The sequence below is a fragment of the Emys orbicularis genome, chromosome 2 (genome assembly GCF_028017835.1).
Source record: "Emys orbicularis isolate rEmyOrb1 chromosome 2, rEmyOrb1.hap1, whole genome shotgun sequence".
Classification (NCBI taxonomy): Eukaryota; Metazoa; Chordata; order Testudines; family Emydidae; genus Emys; species Emys orbicularis.
This window is the reverse complement of record NC_088684.1, coordinates 236,816,042-236,831,234: the sequence shown is the minus strand read 5'-3', so window position 1 is coordinate 236,831,234 and position 15,193 is coordinate 236,816,042. Positions and strand designations below refer to the sequence as shown.

Here is a 15,193-nt window from a genome sequence, read left to right as displayed (position 1 = left end):
CTCTCCCCCCCAGCCTAGCCTTTATCCAACCTTTCTTTGTTTGTTAGTTAACAGATCTAACTCCACGGTTTGGAACAGGACCTTAAAAACCAGCAGGGGAGGATAGTTCTTGGGGTAATGGTGTCATGTGCTCTCCCCATGAAAATCCATCCAGATTTGGCCGAGTTATAAAATGTGGAATATTGCTATTTGCACATGGGAATTAGCAATTATAAGGCACTTGCAGTTTCATTTTCTGAACATTCTAGCTGCACCACACAGGCTCCCCAGTGCTGCCTAGAAAAGCCTAGAAGTGGCTGGGCAATTTTAAAATGGGTTTTGTGTCCTTTTTTTTATTCCTTATGATGCTTAAAGCCTACAAGATGTTTCTTTTTGCTGTGTTTTTCACTTTAGAAATATCATTAGTGGCAAGCCTGGTTTTCCTTTTTCTAGAAGACTTGTTGGAGGCCTCAGATGGATATTGGTAGCTTTCTCACACCTTAATGGAGGGATAAGTTTGATAGACATTTATCAAATAAGTTATTCCTCCAAAATACTTAGGTTTTGATATTAAATAGATATTAATAAAAACTGGTGTCTTAAACTTTAGTCTGACTATTCCCAGTCTTCATCCTCTTCTGGTGTCATAATTTCATAGCTCTTCTTTTGTTTGGAGTATAAAGTGTTGTCAAGGTCTGGACTTGTAATGAAAATGAGCAGATTTACAAAAATAGAAAAAAGGTTTTCCTGCCTTCTTTATACATTACAACATTTTTAAAAAGGGACACAAGCCTCTTTTATGAGACATGCATAAGGAACATAGCTAGGGTGACCAGATCACCACACTAAAATGGCACCCTAATGTGTTCTGATATCAGCCCTGCCCACAGTCCACCCCCACTCCTCCCAGGCTGCGCCCCCTCTCCACTCAGCCCCCTCCCCGCTCGGCCCCCACACCACGCCCTTCCTCATCCCCCGGCCTGCCGCTGGCTTGCTGCATCCCTCCTCAGTCCCCCACCCACCGCTCGCCTCCTCACCCCCCCGCCCGCCACTCACCCCTACAGCGCCGACTTCCCCTCTGCCGGGTGGGTGCTTGCCCATCCCCCGCCTCTTCCCGCCTCTGCACTGCCCTCGCCCCGCCCCCATTCCACTCCCTTCCCCCAAGTCCCTGCCCTGCCTCTTCTTCACCTCCTCCCCTGAGTGTGCCTCATCCCCCCTCCTCCTCCCTTGAAAGCGCTAAGCACCGCCAAACAGCTAGTAGGCGGCGGGAAGCACTGGAGGAGGGGAGGAGTGGGGATGCGGCGCGTTGGGGGGAGAGGGGAGAGGAGGAGGGAGGAGCTTGGCTGCAATTTTTCCCCATGGGTGCTCCAGCCCCGGAGCACCCACAGGGTCAGCACCTCCCTCCCACTCGCCTCCTTACCTGAATATTGGGACAAATGGCATCCCATCATACATTTATCGGGATGCGGGACAAAGGGTTAAATATCGGGACAGTCCCAATTTTATCTGGACATCTGGTCACCTTAAACATAGCCAATTGGGGATGGACTCACGCTGTTTTAAATCAGCAGTATAGGTCGACTAGTTGCAACAGGTCATTAATAACACGGGGGTGGCTTGTCAAGTGCTTTGAGATGCGTGGCAGGGAGGCTGCCATAAGATTACAGGGCAGCGGTTCCCCATTTTCTAGCTGGTCTGCAGCCAAGTAACGGTAAGGATGTGCAAGAGTTTCAACTGCTCATCCAACCTGGAGCCCCCCAAGCCCAAGGCTGGCTCTTAAAGCCTCGCCCAGTGGGCACCATAGGGAATTGAATGGCATCTCCTTGGAAACCCTCAACCTCCCCGCAGGGCCGGTGCAAGGATATTTTGCGCCCTAGGCGAAACTTCCACCTTGCGCCCCCCCCTAAAATAAATCACATATATTATACACAATACACTGTCACAGAGTAACGTTATAATTTAGAATTTATGTTTCCGTGCTTTAAGTTTAGCAAATTTAGAAACAAGTTCCTCCAAGTCAATGCTGTGAGCAATGTCATGTTCTATTGACAAGATAGATAGCCCAACAAGTCTTTGTTGCAACATTGATGTTCGCAAGTATGTTTTTATCAACTTGAGCTTAGAGAAGCTTCGCTCACCACTGGCCACAGAAACTGGGAGAGTCAAGAGGATGCGAAGAGCAATAACTGTGTTAGGGACACTATCTGCCAGCTTATTTTCCCATATGAAGTTCAATACATCTTGCGGTGATGAACTCCTTTGGACTCGTCTTGCAATAGCTTGCAATTCACTGCACAAGTCAAAGGCATCAATATCTTTGGATTCACCATGCTGCAAAGCTTGCTCCAGATTCAAGCAATGTTCCATAATTTGCTTTGGTGTTTTATTTTGCAAACTGTAAACATCATATATGAAGCCAAATACTGAACTAATTTGCTGCATCAATGTGAATCTTTCTTCAACCAAATGTATTGCTGTGTCAATGACTGCAAAGTAAAAGTTCACTTTGAATTTTTCTTTTGGATTATAAATAGGTTCATCATCTGCTTCATATGTGAACTGCTTCCTCTTCTTTCTAATACGGATTGGATCTGGTTCAAAAAGTGCCGGTACATCCAACTCCTCCGCAAGTTCACCTGCATCTACCAATGTTTTCTCAAAGGCTGCATCACTTCTGCGGCCCACAAGAAACTTCTTGGTTTCTCCAAGTTGTTTAATGGCATCACATATGTCGAATTCTTTTGCCTGAAGTTGTTTGCTAGTCATGTTGATCTCAAACAATATGTCATACCACAAAACAAGAGAAACAAGAAACTTGAAACTAGAAATGGCTTTTGTAAGAGCCTTTGCATCAACTCGTGACGTATTGCCAGATGATCCTGTTAGAGTAGTGTCTTCATAGATGTCTATCAGAGCATCATAGATGTCACCAAGCTGATAGCGAAGAGGTTTCAAGGCATCGATTCGACTTTCCCATCTTGTTTCACTCAACGGTTTAACTGTGAGATTAGATACGTGGCGTGTTAGAACTTCCCAGCGATGTGTAGAAGCTGAGAAATAAACATACACACGTTGAACTAAATCAAAGAAGGCGGTTGCCTCCAAGCAACACTTCGCAGCATCATTAACAACCAAATTCAATGAATGTGCACTGCAAGGAACGAAAAAGGCTCGTGGATTAATATCCAAAATTCTTCGCTGGACACCATTTTCTTTCCCTTTCATATTGCTCCCATTGTCGTAGCCTTGACCACGCAAGTTTTCTATAGGCAGTGACATCTCTTCTAACTGGTGAAGAATAGTTTCTGTCATACCAGCTCCAGTTGTCTCAGTAAGCGACACAAATCCCAAGAAGTGTTCCTTTATGCATACTGATTCAGTCTCATTCTCGGTCTCTGAAGTAGGCCTATCCACAAACCGAATGATCGTGGTCATTTGTTCAACGTGGTCTGCATCTGGTGTACAATCTAGAATGATCGAAAAGTATTTTGCAGCACGAGCAGATGCTATGATTTTTTGTTTGATGGCATTGGATAGAAGCTGAATAAGCTCATTCTGTATGTCTTTCCCTAGGTAATGTACATGCATCTCCTGGTCCTTAATCCTGCAAAGATGCTCATCCATAAGCGGGTCAAACAAAGCTAGATATTCGACAAATTTGAGGAAGTTCCCATTACCAGAAGTGTGCAGTTTTTCATGTGTTCCCCGAAAGGCCAGGTTTTGCACACCAAGAACTCTGACCAAAGCAATCAGACGTTTTAGTATTTGCTGCCAATACTTTTCTTCTTGCTTAATCAAGCGCAAATGTTCTTCATCAAATGTTCTCTTGTATTTCAATCGCAGTTCAAGTTCCTTCCATGTTTGAAAATTCGTCAAATGTTCACTGCTTTTCTCGTGCCGTGAAAGAATTGCAGACATGTTTTTCCAATCCCTTGAGCCTTTTTCAGAAAGAGATGATGTGTCAGTAGTACTACTGCCAAACAACTTGCAGCAGAAGCAAAAGACAGAATCACTTGATGTGGAATACTGCAGCCACTGACGGTGCATTTCTTCTCCATTAACAAGTCTACGTTTGTAATGAATTGTCAAGAATTTTCTTTGCTTACTATCTTTGGGAAAATCGAACTGCTGAACTTGTTCCGGCCCATGTTCCACCAGAATTTGTCGGACTTGATCATTGCATTTGGCCCAAGTAGCAGGATCACTAAAGCTCAAATTCAAACGAGTGACATTTTCGCTTTCACGGTCTTCCAAGTTTTGATCCTCGCATGTCTCATTTGATTCGTCTTCAATATTCAGATTACGTTCTTCAAACTCTTCTTCAACTTGTGAAACTCTCATCCCCACCTCCATCTCTGCTTGATCCTTTGGCATTGAACTACCTTCATCTCTGGCCAGTGGATGGAGATATTTCAGAAATGAATCTTCTTTCTTTCTTTCTTCTTTTTGCTTATCAGCCTTCTGCTTACGAAATTGTGACCCAGACAATTTTTTTTTAATCCGCCATGAGGCTGCATCAACTGAAAACGAAAAAAAAATGAAATTTTATTCCTATCAGTTCTTTTTCTTGTTCACTATTAAAAGTAAAGGATAGAGAATACATGTCACTTACTATAAGTCACTATTTGAATTTCATCAACTGTTTGATGTAAATATTGATTAAGAGATCAAGATGACTTTCCCTTAAAATTAAGCAATGTTGATTATAATCAGAAATACACCCTTTTTAGTCACGTATACTTCCTTCCTTCAGTCTTTCATATCAAAATCTGACTGGGAGTGCTGCAGAACCCATTCTGTCCAACCATCCATGCACCTCCAAATGATTAAAAACATCAAATGGTACAAACTCAATTTGAATGAAAAGTTCCATTTTCTAACTAAATAGGTCACACACTCTCAAATGGTTGCCAAGTGCTCTCTGTGGTGGTATGCTCATCTGCTCTACATGCCTACTAACTTCCCTGTGAGAATAATCTTTGACTTTGATCCAATGAAAGCAGGATGGAAAAGCTCCCCCACCCCACCCCGAAGACCTAAGACATGATGGCTGGATGACATAAACAGACACCTGTCCCTCACAGGCACTACCTCATAACATGCCAATTTTGCTAAGGACAGAACATCATAGAGGAATATTATGCATTCAGTGGTCTCTACACTGGCCAAGCAACAGCATGACAACTAACCTAACCTAACCAGTCCATCCAACTTTTTTGACTGCTTCTTGGGCACTGGTGAGCGGTAGCGGTGCCAGACTGAGCCCGGTGACAGGGGTGCACTACAAGTCTACAAACCGAGGCGAGGTGCTGGGCCTAGAGTCCTGCTGAGACTGCAGTCCTGCGCCAAGTGGAGCGCAGCCTCCATGAGGAGAGAATTCAAACAAATATCACGCTCCTTCTGCGTGATTCCCCCAAGCACTTTTTCAGGCAGCTGCTATGGAGGTCACTCACAGGCTTAGGCCTGCCTGTTGCAGGCATAACACAGCTGCAGGACTTAAAACCCAGATACCGGGCATGACAGAGGCTGGGGCAGGGAGAGGGGTGCACTGGGGCAGCTCAGCTCTGCAGGCTGCCGTCCTCTCCAGCCACCCACGCACAAGGGGAGCAGGAGCACAGACCAGCCACGGACCAAGAGGAGCAGGAGCACAGGCGCCCGAGGCCGAGCTGTGGGGAAGCGCTTACCTTGCCCAACGCACGGGCGTCGGGGTCCTCTTTCTTCCTCCACTGGACCTCTGCCCGAGGCTCTTTTGTTCTCCGTGCCCCCCCGCTGGGGCTGACCGTAGAGGCTGAGCCAGGAGGCAGCCGCCCGTTTCCTCCCGAAGCCCTGCTGCCACGCCCGTCACCGGGCTCGTGCCACGTGCGTTAAGCTGAGCTGTGGAGCTCTGCCCAGCCGCCGGCGCCCCCGCCGGCAATGACAATAATTGCATGGAGCGGCCGCTGCGCTGGGAGAGGGAGTCTGAGCCGCACGTGTCAGCGCGCCGCCGGCAGCCCAGCCCACGAACGCTGTAAAAAAAAATTGGGGGCATTGCTTTTTGGTGCCCCCAAATCTTGGGGCCCTAGGCAACCACCTAGTTTACCTTAATGGTAGCACCGGCCCTGCCTGCCCCCTGGGAGCTCTGGTGCAACCCAGCTGCGGCACGCTGCCCAACCTATCCTGCAGCCTGCCCGAGGGCTTCCCTTAGCGCATGCGCATACCAGGAACTACACATCCCAGCATGCTCCTCACTGCTCCTGGGCCAATCCGCAAGGCGAACCCACTTCCCTCCCTTCTCTCCCCATCCCACCGCCGGGTGTGAGCAATAGCCCTGCGGGGTGGGAAAGGACACCTGTTTCCCCGGCAAAGTGCTGCCGGCTGGTGCCAGGGCGCAGGGAGAGCGCGCTGGGAAGGCTGCAGCGTCTCCGCAGCTGGGCCTACAGAAGAATGAGGCGCGGCCACAGAGAGACCGACACAGGGGGCAGCGGGTCCCTCACAGAGTTGGGGGTGGGCTGAGCCCGGGGTGACTGAAGGGCAGGCGGGGGAGGGCCGCGTCGGGGGACTTGGCGGTTACAGCCCAGCGCCTTCCCGCGCGCTGTCAGTCAGGGGGCGTTAGGTACCCGGCTGCCGTTTGATTGGCTCATGCCGCGCGAGCCCGCCCACGTGTTCTTTTTCTTGTTCGCGCGCGCTGTCAATCAGCGCTCTGGCTGCTCGCGACGGGCACGGAGGCGCTTTGCCGCTCACCACCCCCGGCTTGGCTCCGCCCCTTCCCTGCCTCGCTTCGCGCTGTCAGGCAGCGTGGGGAGCCCTGCTGCAGGCGAAGGTTGACTTCGCTTAGCTCGCCTGCTCCGCAGCTCGCGCAGCTTTGGCCCCGCCCTCTCCCTCCCAGTGCGAGGGCCCCGACTGCCTGCTCTGGGCTTGGGTCGCGCGGAGCCGGCTCGGTAGCTGGCTCGCGCCGCCCTAGCCTAGCCCCGCCCATTTGCGAGGAGCCCAGCTCCGTCGGAGAGGAGCGGCCGAGTCGGCTGCTGGGCTCGGTTTCCTGCTCAGTGGGCGTCAGTTGGGCCTCGCTGGGCCCCGCCCCTCCTTCCCCCCCGGCTGGCTCTGAGCTGTCAATCAGGCGCCGGGCTCAGGGGCAGGCGGCGGCGGCGGGCGGAGAGAGGCAGCTACGCCACAGCCCAGCGGCGGCCATTCGTGGAAAAATAGGCCGTCCCGCTCCTCCCAGCTCCGGCTGCGACCGGCCTTCTCCCCGCTACCCCCACCCCACCCTCCGCCTCCTCCTCTTTCTCCTCCCCCCCAGAGCGGCGCCTCAGCGGGGCATTAATGCGGGATGAGCGGTATGTAACCCCCTCCCTCCCTGCCTCCCTCAGCCCGCTCCACCCTCCATCCCTCATCCCCCTTTCTTCTCCGCTCTCCCCTCCATGCCCCTCTATCCCGCCCTCTTTCAGTCCTCCTCTGGCCCTCCTTCTTCCCCCCTTTCTTCTCTTCCTTCCCTGCCCACTCCGCTCTCCGTCCCTCCTCTTTTCCTCCCTCCTCCATTCCCCTTTTCTCCCCAACCCTCCCTCCTGTGCACATCCTTCCCTCCTTCATTCCTCTTTTCCTCCCCTGTACAGCCCTCCTCCTGCCCCCTAAAGCATCGACGGCCACTGAGTGGCCGTCGATGCTTTAGGGGCAGGAGAAGGAGGAGGGTTGTGGGTGGGTTTTTCCCCCTGCTGTCTGGGAGAGGAAATCAAACCTCCCCTTTCTGGGTGTTAACTCTCCAGCCCCCATGGGTTGGGTTTCAAACCACGTTTTTGGGACTGGCTCTTTTGTCATAATGATTTGGATTGTGGTTTTCAGAGCGGTAAAATCGAAGGGACTGGGTACCAAAGAGGAGGGGCTAATAGGTTTTGCTTTTGTATAAAGAAAGGTAAATAATTAATCTGTTATGCTTTATATTTTTTGCAGATCAAAAGAAGGAGGAAGCTATGCCCACAGAGGGAGAGAAATCTCCTGAGGCAGAGAACAACAATAATAAAAAAAATAAAACTGGAGGCTCACAGGTAACTCATGCACACAAAAAGGGAACTGCACACCTCTTAAAACGAAACGTGCAGTTAACTGCATTTCCCGTTCAAGGTGTCTTTCTTTGGGGTGGGTGAAACATGAATGGTAATCTTGACTGCCTGGACATGTTTTTTGGGTGGATTATACTTTAAACTGATAAATTGCTTCCTGTGTATTGAAGAATTTTGTAAAAAGGACTGGATTGAGGAAGAAACACTTTGGTAGTAGTTTTATTTATTGGTAATAAATGGCCTTATTTTTCAAGCATATGTGAGGATCTGAGAATGTACTTCCTCATTCAGTACTGTATGATCTCGCTGTGTACTAAAACATCTTAAACATTTTTGTGTTTCCTGAATAAACTTTGATAGTTGAACTGTCAGAAATAACTCACACCTACTCTTCTTTTAAATTTGCTGCTGTTTTCTCTGTTTATGGGTAGGATTCTCAACCTTCACCTCTGGCGTTGCTGGCAGCCACTTGCAGCAAAATAGGAACTCCTGGTGAGAATCAATCAACTGGACAACAGCAGATTATTATAGATCCAAGCCAGGGTTTGGTGCAGCTTCAAAATCAACCACAACAGTTAGAATTAGTTACAACTCAACTTGCTGGAAATGCGTGGCAGCTTGTTGCTGCTGCTCCTCCTGCTTCAAAAGAAAATAATGTTGCTCAACAAGGATCTTCTATTGCTTCAAGCACAGCAAGTCCCTCCAGCAGCAACAATGGGAATACATCTCCTTCAAAAACTAAATCAGGTAATTCTGCTACTAACCCTGGACAGTTTCAAGTAGTACAAGTACAGAATCCAAGTGGTAGTGTCCAATACCAAGTGATCCCACAGATTCAGACAACGGAAAGTCAGCAAATTCAAATCAATCCTGCCAATGCTACAGCTCTACAAGATTTACAGGGTCAAATTCAGCTCATCCCTGCAGGGAATAATCAAGCTATCCTCGCAACTGCAAATAGGACCACTTCGGGGAATATTATTGCTCAGAACCTGGGAAATCAGACAGTTCCAGTGCAAATTAGGCCTGGTGTTTCAATACCACTGCAGCTGCAAACTATTCCAGGTACTCAGGCTCAGGTTGTAACAACCTTGCCTATAAACATTGGAGGAGTAACTCTAGCATTGCCTGTGATAAACAACGTGGCAGCAGGAGGCGGTTCTGGACAGGTTGGCCAGACTGCTGATAGTGGAGTTTCCAATGGGAATCAGGTAGTAACCACGCCTGTCACCACTGCTTCTGTTAGTACTATGCCAGAATCCCCTTCCTCTTCTTCCATTTGTACAACCACTGCCTCAACATCTCTGACTAGCAGTGACACTTTAGTAAGCTCGGCAGAGGCAGGCCAGTATGCAAGCACAGCAGGCAGCAGTTCAGAGCATACTCCTGAAGAACCTCAAACAACTGCCACAGAATCAGAAGCCCAGAGCTCCAATCAGCTTCAGCCTAATGGACTACAAAACGTGCAGGATCAGTCAAGTTCACTTCAACAGGTGCAAATTGTAGGTCAGCCTATTCTACAGCAAATACAGATTCAACAGCCGCAACAGCAGATTATTCAAGCCATTTCTCCACAGTCGTTTCAGCTCCAGTCAGGGCAAACTATTCAGACCATCCAACAACAGCCTTTGCAAAATGTTCAGCTGCAAGCAGTGAGTCCAACTCAGGTACTCATCAGGGCTCCAACTTTAACACCATCCGGGCAGATTAGCTGGCAAACTGTGCAGGTTCAGAATCTTCAAAGCCTTTCAAATTTGCAAGTTCAGAACGCTGGGTTACCCCAGCAACTAACCATCACCCCAGTGTCTTCAAGTGGGGGCGCAACTATTGCCCAGATTGCGCCAATGGCTGTTGCTGGTACCCCAATCACACTGAATGCTGCCCAGCTTGCTTCAGTGCCTAACCTCCAAACAGTAAGTGTTGCCAGCCTCAGTGCAGCGGGTGTTCAAGTTCAAGGAGTTCCAGTTACCATTACCAGTGTTGCAGGTAAGTGTTCTAGCACATATATTTTCTTATATTTAATAGTGTTGGGCATTGAGCGTGGTTTTGCTTATACTTCTGGGTTTAAAATTGTAAGAAAATTAACATTTTTTAAATGATTTTTTTTTTTTTAATGATACGGAGATAGATCAGGGGTTCTCAAACTGGGGGTCAGGACCTCTCGGGGTTATGAGGTTATTACATGGGGGTCAGGCTCCACCCCAAGTTCTGCTTTGTCTCCAGCATTTATAATGGTGTTAAATATATAAAAAAGTGTTTTTAATTTATAAGGGGGGGGGAGGGCTCAGAGGCTTGCTATGTGAAAGGGGTCACCAATACAAATGTTTGAGAACCACTGAGAGAGATGTATCCAGATCTCCCATCTGAGGCCTTTTCTAAATATGGAACTTGATTTAATTTGATTAAGTATCATTTGAAATTATATCTGAATAAGTGTTGTTTAGAACGTGTATGACAGAAAAAAGGACCGTTTACCAAAGGTGTGCTTTTTAGGTTTCTCTGCGGTCTGAGATTCTAGTAGTAAAACTTGATATATTTATCCAAACTTTCTGCAACATTAAACTTTTGGAGAACATTCAACTCTCTTGATCTAATGCTGATAATTGCTATTTTCGATGACAGGTGAAGGTGGAGATAGCAAGTGAACTTAGATAATCTTGTGGCCAGTACTCACTTCAATTGATTATAAAATTGCTTATCATTATGTAATTTCTGCACTGCCTTCTACTTCTATAAGCTGACCCCTTTACAGTCAGGGTTTTGCAAATATATCATCTGGACATAGAATGAGTGAAATGCTCTGAATTTGTACATATAGAACAGTGATTCTCAACCTGCAGGCCGCTTGCAGCCCAATCAGCACACAGTTGCGGCCCATGTGATATCTTCAGGGCCGTACAGGTAGTATATATGTTGTGTGGATGTGGCGCACATAACACACAGAGAGCTGCATATGTGGCCCACGATGGTAAATAGGTTGAGAACCACTGATACAGAGCATAATTCCCATAGTCTGTTTAAAAATTACTCTTAGCTGTGATTCAGTGTTTAGTATTGGAAGTCTTAATTTATGTTGTAATATGCTTGTCTGACTGCTCTTCTGTAGGTTAGGAAGAACTGTTTTTAAATACCTAAATGCTGCTGATAAACAAGAATTTTTTTCATAAATATTCTGCAGGGTCTCTGCATTTCCACAGTCAGGAAGAGGGGGAAACAGGGTGGTAGGGGCACGTGTGTGTGTGTGTGTGTGTGTGTGTAATATATAACATTTTAAAGTAAATTTTCATATGTAAAGTTTTGGCAAAAAAATTCACTTTTTTTATTACTTTTTAATTGACACAATATAGAGATTTTTCCCATTTTAGTAGTAAGGAATAGAAAAATCTCCAGTGTGTAGACATAGCAAATTACCACTAGAAAAGGTTTGCTAGTATAGATAAACCTAGTGAAGATGCAGCTTCTACCAGCAAAAAATGTTTTTGCCAGAATACTTTATACACGTTTCTTGAGCAAAATAAACTGTTCTGGCAAAAGCACTCTTTTTGTCAGTGAACTGAATCTGCACTAGAGGTTTTGCCAGTATAAAAAAATATATATTTTAAAGACACTCCATCTGACATTATTATACTGTCAGAAGTCTCTAGTGTAGATCTAGCTTTACTGTTGTACATGTATGCATATGCTAAGCAGGACGTTTCATGCCAAATGAATTAAAACTGTTATAGCTGTAGGCCTGAGGAGTCTTCACCTTTTTTCAGGGGGGGATTAGCCATCATTTCTATCTTCTGATAAGCAGACCTGAAAGTTAGTGTAGTTTTGTATCTCCGGTGGTACTTTCTTTTCATGGTTTTAACTATCAAGAACTAGTCTGTAATGATGGCATCATATCTGTGTATTTTCATTTTCCTCTGCAATATGGCATTCAGGTCACTTGCTTGGATTATCTGGGTACAGGTCACTTGCTGGGATTATCTGGGTATATCTTACTTAATCAGTTCCCTTCCATTGTAGGGTCCTTGGGCATTGGTGCACCTCTGTCACTTCTAGTCTCTATCTGTGGCATGTAATAGTGTGGTCTTCTATGGGCTCTAATACTTTAGTCTGATTTCAGTTGTTGGATTTAGTGTGCAGTTGCAGGGTGGTGGTTGTAGTCTGTGAGATATACAGTAGGTCAAACTAGATCTGATGGTTCCTTCTGGCCTTAAACTCTGACACCGTGTGCTGCTATTAAGACTCCTGGGTTTTTGAAAAAACAGTAAGTTTTTTCAGTGGTGTCTCATCTCTAATCAGCATTACAATCTTGACCTTTTGGCTGCTCTGGTTCAAACAAATGATATTGCACTCTGGGAATGGATTACATAGTTCTGCTGTTGTGCTAGCTGGCCAATTTGGATTGGAAAATTATATGCAAAATCCCCCGTCCACGACAGTCAAAAGAACTCGTTAGCATGGAACTCGTACTGGGAAGAGTGCTTGGGGAAGCAGTATAGGAAACAACAAATTTTCTGTTTCCTGTATGCTGTTTAGGCCTCAACTGTGTACTAGGCATAAGCAGGGCCGGCTCTGGCTTTTTTGCCGACCGAAGCCAAAAAAAAAATAAAAAATCGGCGTGGCCAGAACTGCAAAGCAAAAAAAAACCACACAAACCTGCGGCGCGGCCGGAGCCAGGGTGCAGGGGGACTCCCTGCGCTGCAGACGTGTCCCAGCTGACGGGGGGGCGGCCAGGGCTTCAGCGGGGCGCTCGCCACGCGGCCCCGACTGCCGCACCGCCTGCCGGGAGGGCTCCGCGCCGCTCTGGTCGATGGGGAGGGAAGGACGCGTACTGCCCTGCCGGGCTTGCTACAGACCTGGCACCGGCTGGGACAGACTGAGCGCACAGCCCCTCCCAGCAGGGTGCTCCCCTCCTCCGCGCCGCTGCCCCCTAGAGGGCGGCTGGATTGGCAAACAAAACAAAGAAAAAAAGCGGACGTGCCGCCCTAGGATTGGGCGGAATGCAGCCCCGTAGAATCTGCCGCCCCAAGCATGAGCTTGCTCGGCTGATGCCTGGAGCCGGCCCTGGGCATAGTTGGGAATTTGACTGAAAGGATAATATTGAGTTCTTTGACCATGCTGCTGTTCACACAGTTTACCAGCCCAGGTTATGAGGTCTTCTCTTGGAAGGAAGAGGGAGGAAGACATAAGGTGAGGGGAGAGAAATCAAATGGCAGTTGTATGGTACTATGGAGGCTTCACAGTAGATGAAGGTTCTTGCCTCTTGTCCCTTCCTCCAAAAACATTAACATACACAGCACACTTGCTTAGTGTTCTTGTGAATGAGGTTAGGTGTGAATATTGATTAAATGTCTCCTAAATATACCTACATCTTTCCTTGAAATATTTCTCCTTTAATATGAGTATTGTGGGATAGAGGAGAGGAATAAAAGTTAACTGAATTTTACTTGTGGCTGTCACTAGTGCAAAGCCTTAGTTAATAGTTTAAATTACTGTTCATTAGGAGACTCCATAGACTGCTAATTCACTATGATCTGATGTCGCATGTAGAAATTAGATTGGAGTTTTGTGACTTAATGGAGATTCTACCACCATTTATAAACTTAATATTTTAAAAAGACACTGCTTTTTGCTAGAAATGTTCTCACTTGCATAATAGAGGTGCACTACTATAAGCTAATAATTATATTCCATTGTCATAGATCCATAAATACAGATGAAAAGGGGAACTGTCATAATTGTCTTCAGGTAGTGTATTTTTTATTTTATTTGTTTATTTTTTGCAAAGTAATGTTGTCCTTCCTCAATAAGTTCTGTTTTGGCTTTGGCAATTTGTTTCATGTCTATACTACGGTGGGGGTCACACCAGGGGCTCCTTGCATTCCTCCATTTTACCTCCTCCACCCACAGCTCTGTGTGCCAGACTCACATCCCCCTCTATTTCAGGGATTCCTGTGACTTCCACCTCTCCAAACATGGAGCTCTCTGTACCCCTAATTTCCCTCCCCCAATAGCAGAGGCTCTGTGTGGCCCCTTATTCTCCCCTGTGCTGTATGCCAGATTCCCTCAATCTTTCTCTTATAGGGGTTCCCTGTGGCCTCCCATGTCCATCTCTTCTCCCATGCTTGAGGCACGGTGTGCCTCTTTCCTCCTCCCGTCTTATCCCAGAGATTATGTACATACTTTCCTCACTCCCATTATTCTTTCTGTCTGGGAGATAGATCATTCAAGGTGTCAACATGTTAAATTCTGTTGGGAGGATAGGCAGAAAGGAGATTGTGGTATTTTGTTGGAAGGCACTAATGAATGCCATTAACCAGTTGTTTGACCTATAGATAGTTTCAAAGGTACACCTCTACCCCAATGTAATCTGACCCGATATAACACGAATTTGGATATAAAGCAGTGCTCCGGGGGGGCGGGGCTGCGCACTCCAGCAGATCAAAGCAAGTTCGCTATAATGCAGTTTCACCTATAACGCGGTAAGATTTTTTGGCTCCCGAGGACAGCGTTATATTGGGGTAGAGGTGTACTTAAAACTCTGGCTCTGTTAATCATAAGAGGGACTCCATGTTTCCCTTTCTGGCTTTCTGATTTTTCCCTAAAATCAATAGGGTTCTGGCAATGAATGCCTAGAACACTTCCTGAAATTGTGGAATTGATTGGGTGTGGGTGATCAAAAATTATCATGTTACAAAGGCACAAACAGAAATGCTGTCAAGTTGAATGCCAGGACTTTGCAAGCTTAGTCAATAAAGTAGTAGTAGTGCATAGAGGATACTTTATTAATCATTAAATATATGTATGGCATACTTTACTAGATAGCAATAGATTATTGTAAAAAGGCTAACTTTTAGTTCTTTTGATAGTCCAATGTAGTTAGCTGCTATGTAAATTTGTATTGGTTTTATGCTGTTCATTCCACTCTCATTTGTAAATGTTTACATCTGGTAATGTCAGATTTATTGGAATTCCAACTTTCATCGTTGAATTCTGACACCATCAATGCAATTAAGCTTTGTCCAGCATTTATAGTGAAGACATCTATTGTAGCATCCCAGTGTAATAGTTAACCCTGGGCTATTCTAGCAGATAACACCATGGGTTTGCTGAGGTTATCTGCTAGATTTCAAACTGATGTGGAAAGGTCAGATTTACATTCTGAAAAGTTGCTTTCACCTAATGCTCAATAT

At 46.5% G+C, this 15,193-nt stretch overlaps 2 protein-coding genes across 2 annotated transcripts in view; one reads left to right on the top strand and one right to left on the bottom strand.

Annotated features, from left to right (window-relative positions):
• Window positions 1-1,938: 1,938 nt before the first annotated feature.
• On the bottom strand, window positions 1,939-5,734 carry LOC135873811 (zinc finger MYM-type protein 1-like). Its single transcript, XM_065398426.1, has 3 exons — window positions 5,664-5,734; window positions 3,184-4,499; window positions 1,939-2,913 (listed from the first exon to the last, which is right to left on the bottom strand). The coding sequence occupies exons 2-3, from the start codon at window positions 4,351-4,353 to the stop codon at window positions 1,939-1,941; spliced, it is 2,145 nt and encodes a 714-aa protein (XP_065254498.1). The 5' UTR covers window positions 4,354-4,499; window positions 5,664-5,734.
• A 1,388-nt stretch (window positions 5,735-7,122) lies between these two features.
• The window catches only part of SP4 (Sp4 transcription factor), a 46,916-nt gene continuing 38,845 nt past the window's right edge, over window positions 7,123-15,193 (top strand). The window contains exons 1-3 of the mRNA XM_065398020.1: window positions 7,123-7,289; window positions 7,900-7,994; window positions 8,441-9,995. Of these exons, the coding sequence (XP_065254092.1) occupies window positions 7,283-7,289; window positions 7,900-7,994; window positions 8,441-9,995 (1,657 nt within the window). The 5' untranslated portion in view covers window positions 7,123-7,282. The remainder of the gene's footprint in view (window positions 7,290-7,899; window positions 7,995-8,440; window positions 9,996-15,193) is intronic.

Coding starts and splice junctions, on each gene's coding strand:
- LOC135873811 (XM_065398426.1), bottom strand. CDS start 4,353: ATGCCAAAGGATCAAGCAGAGATGGAGGTGGGGATGAGAGTTTCACAA. Junction 2,914..3,183: donor TGAAAGGGAAAGAAAATGGT/GTCCAGCGAAGA, acceptor CTTCGCTATCAG/CTTGGTGACATCTATGATGC.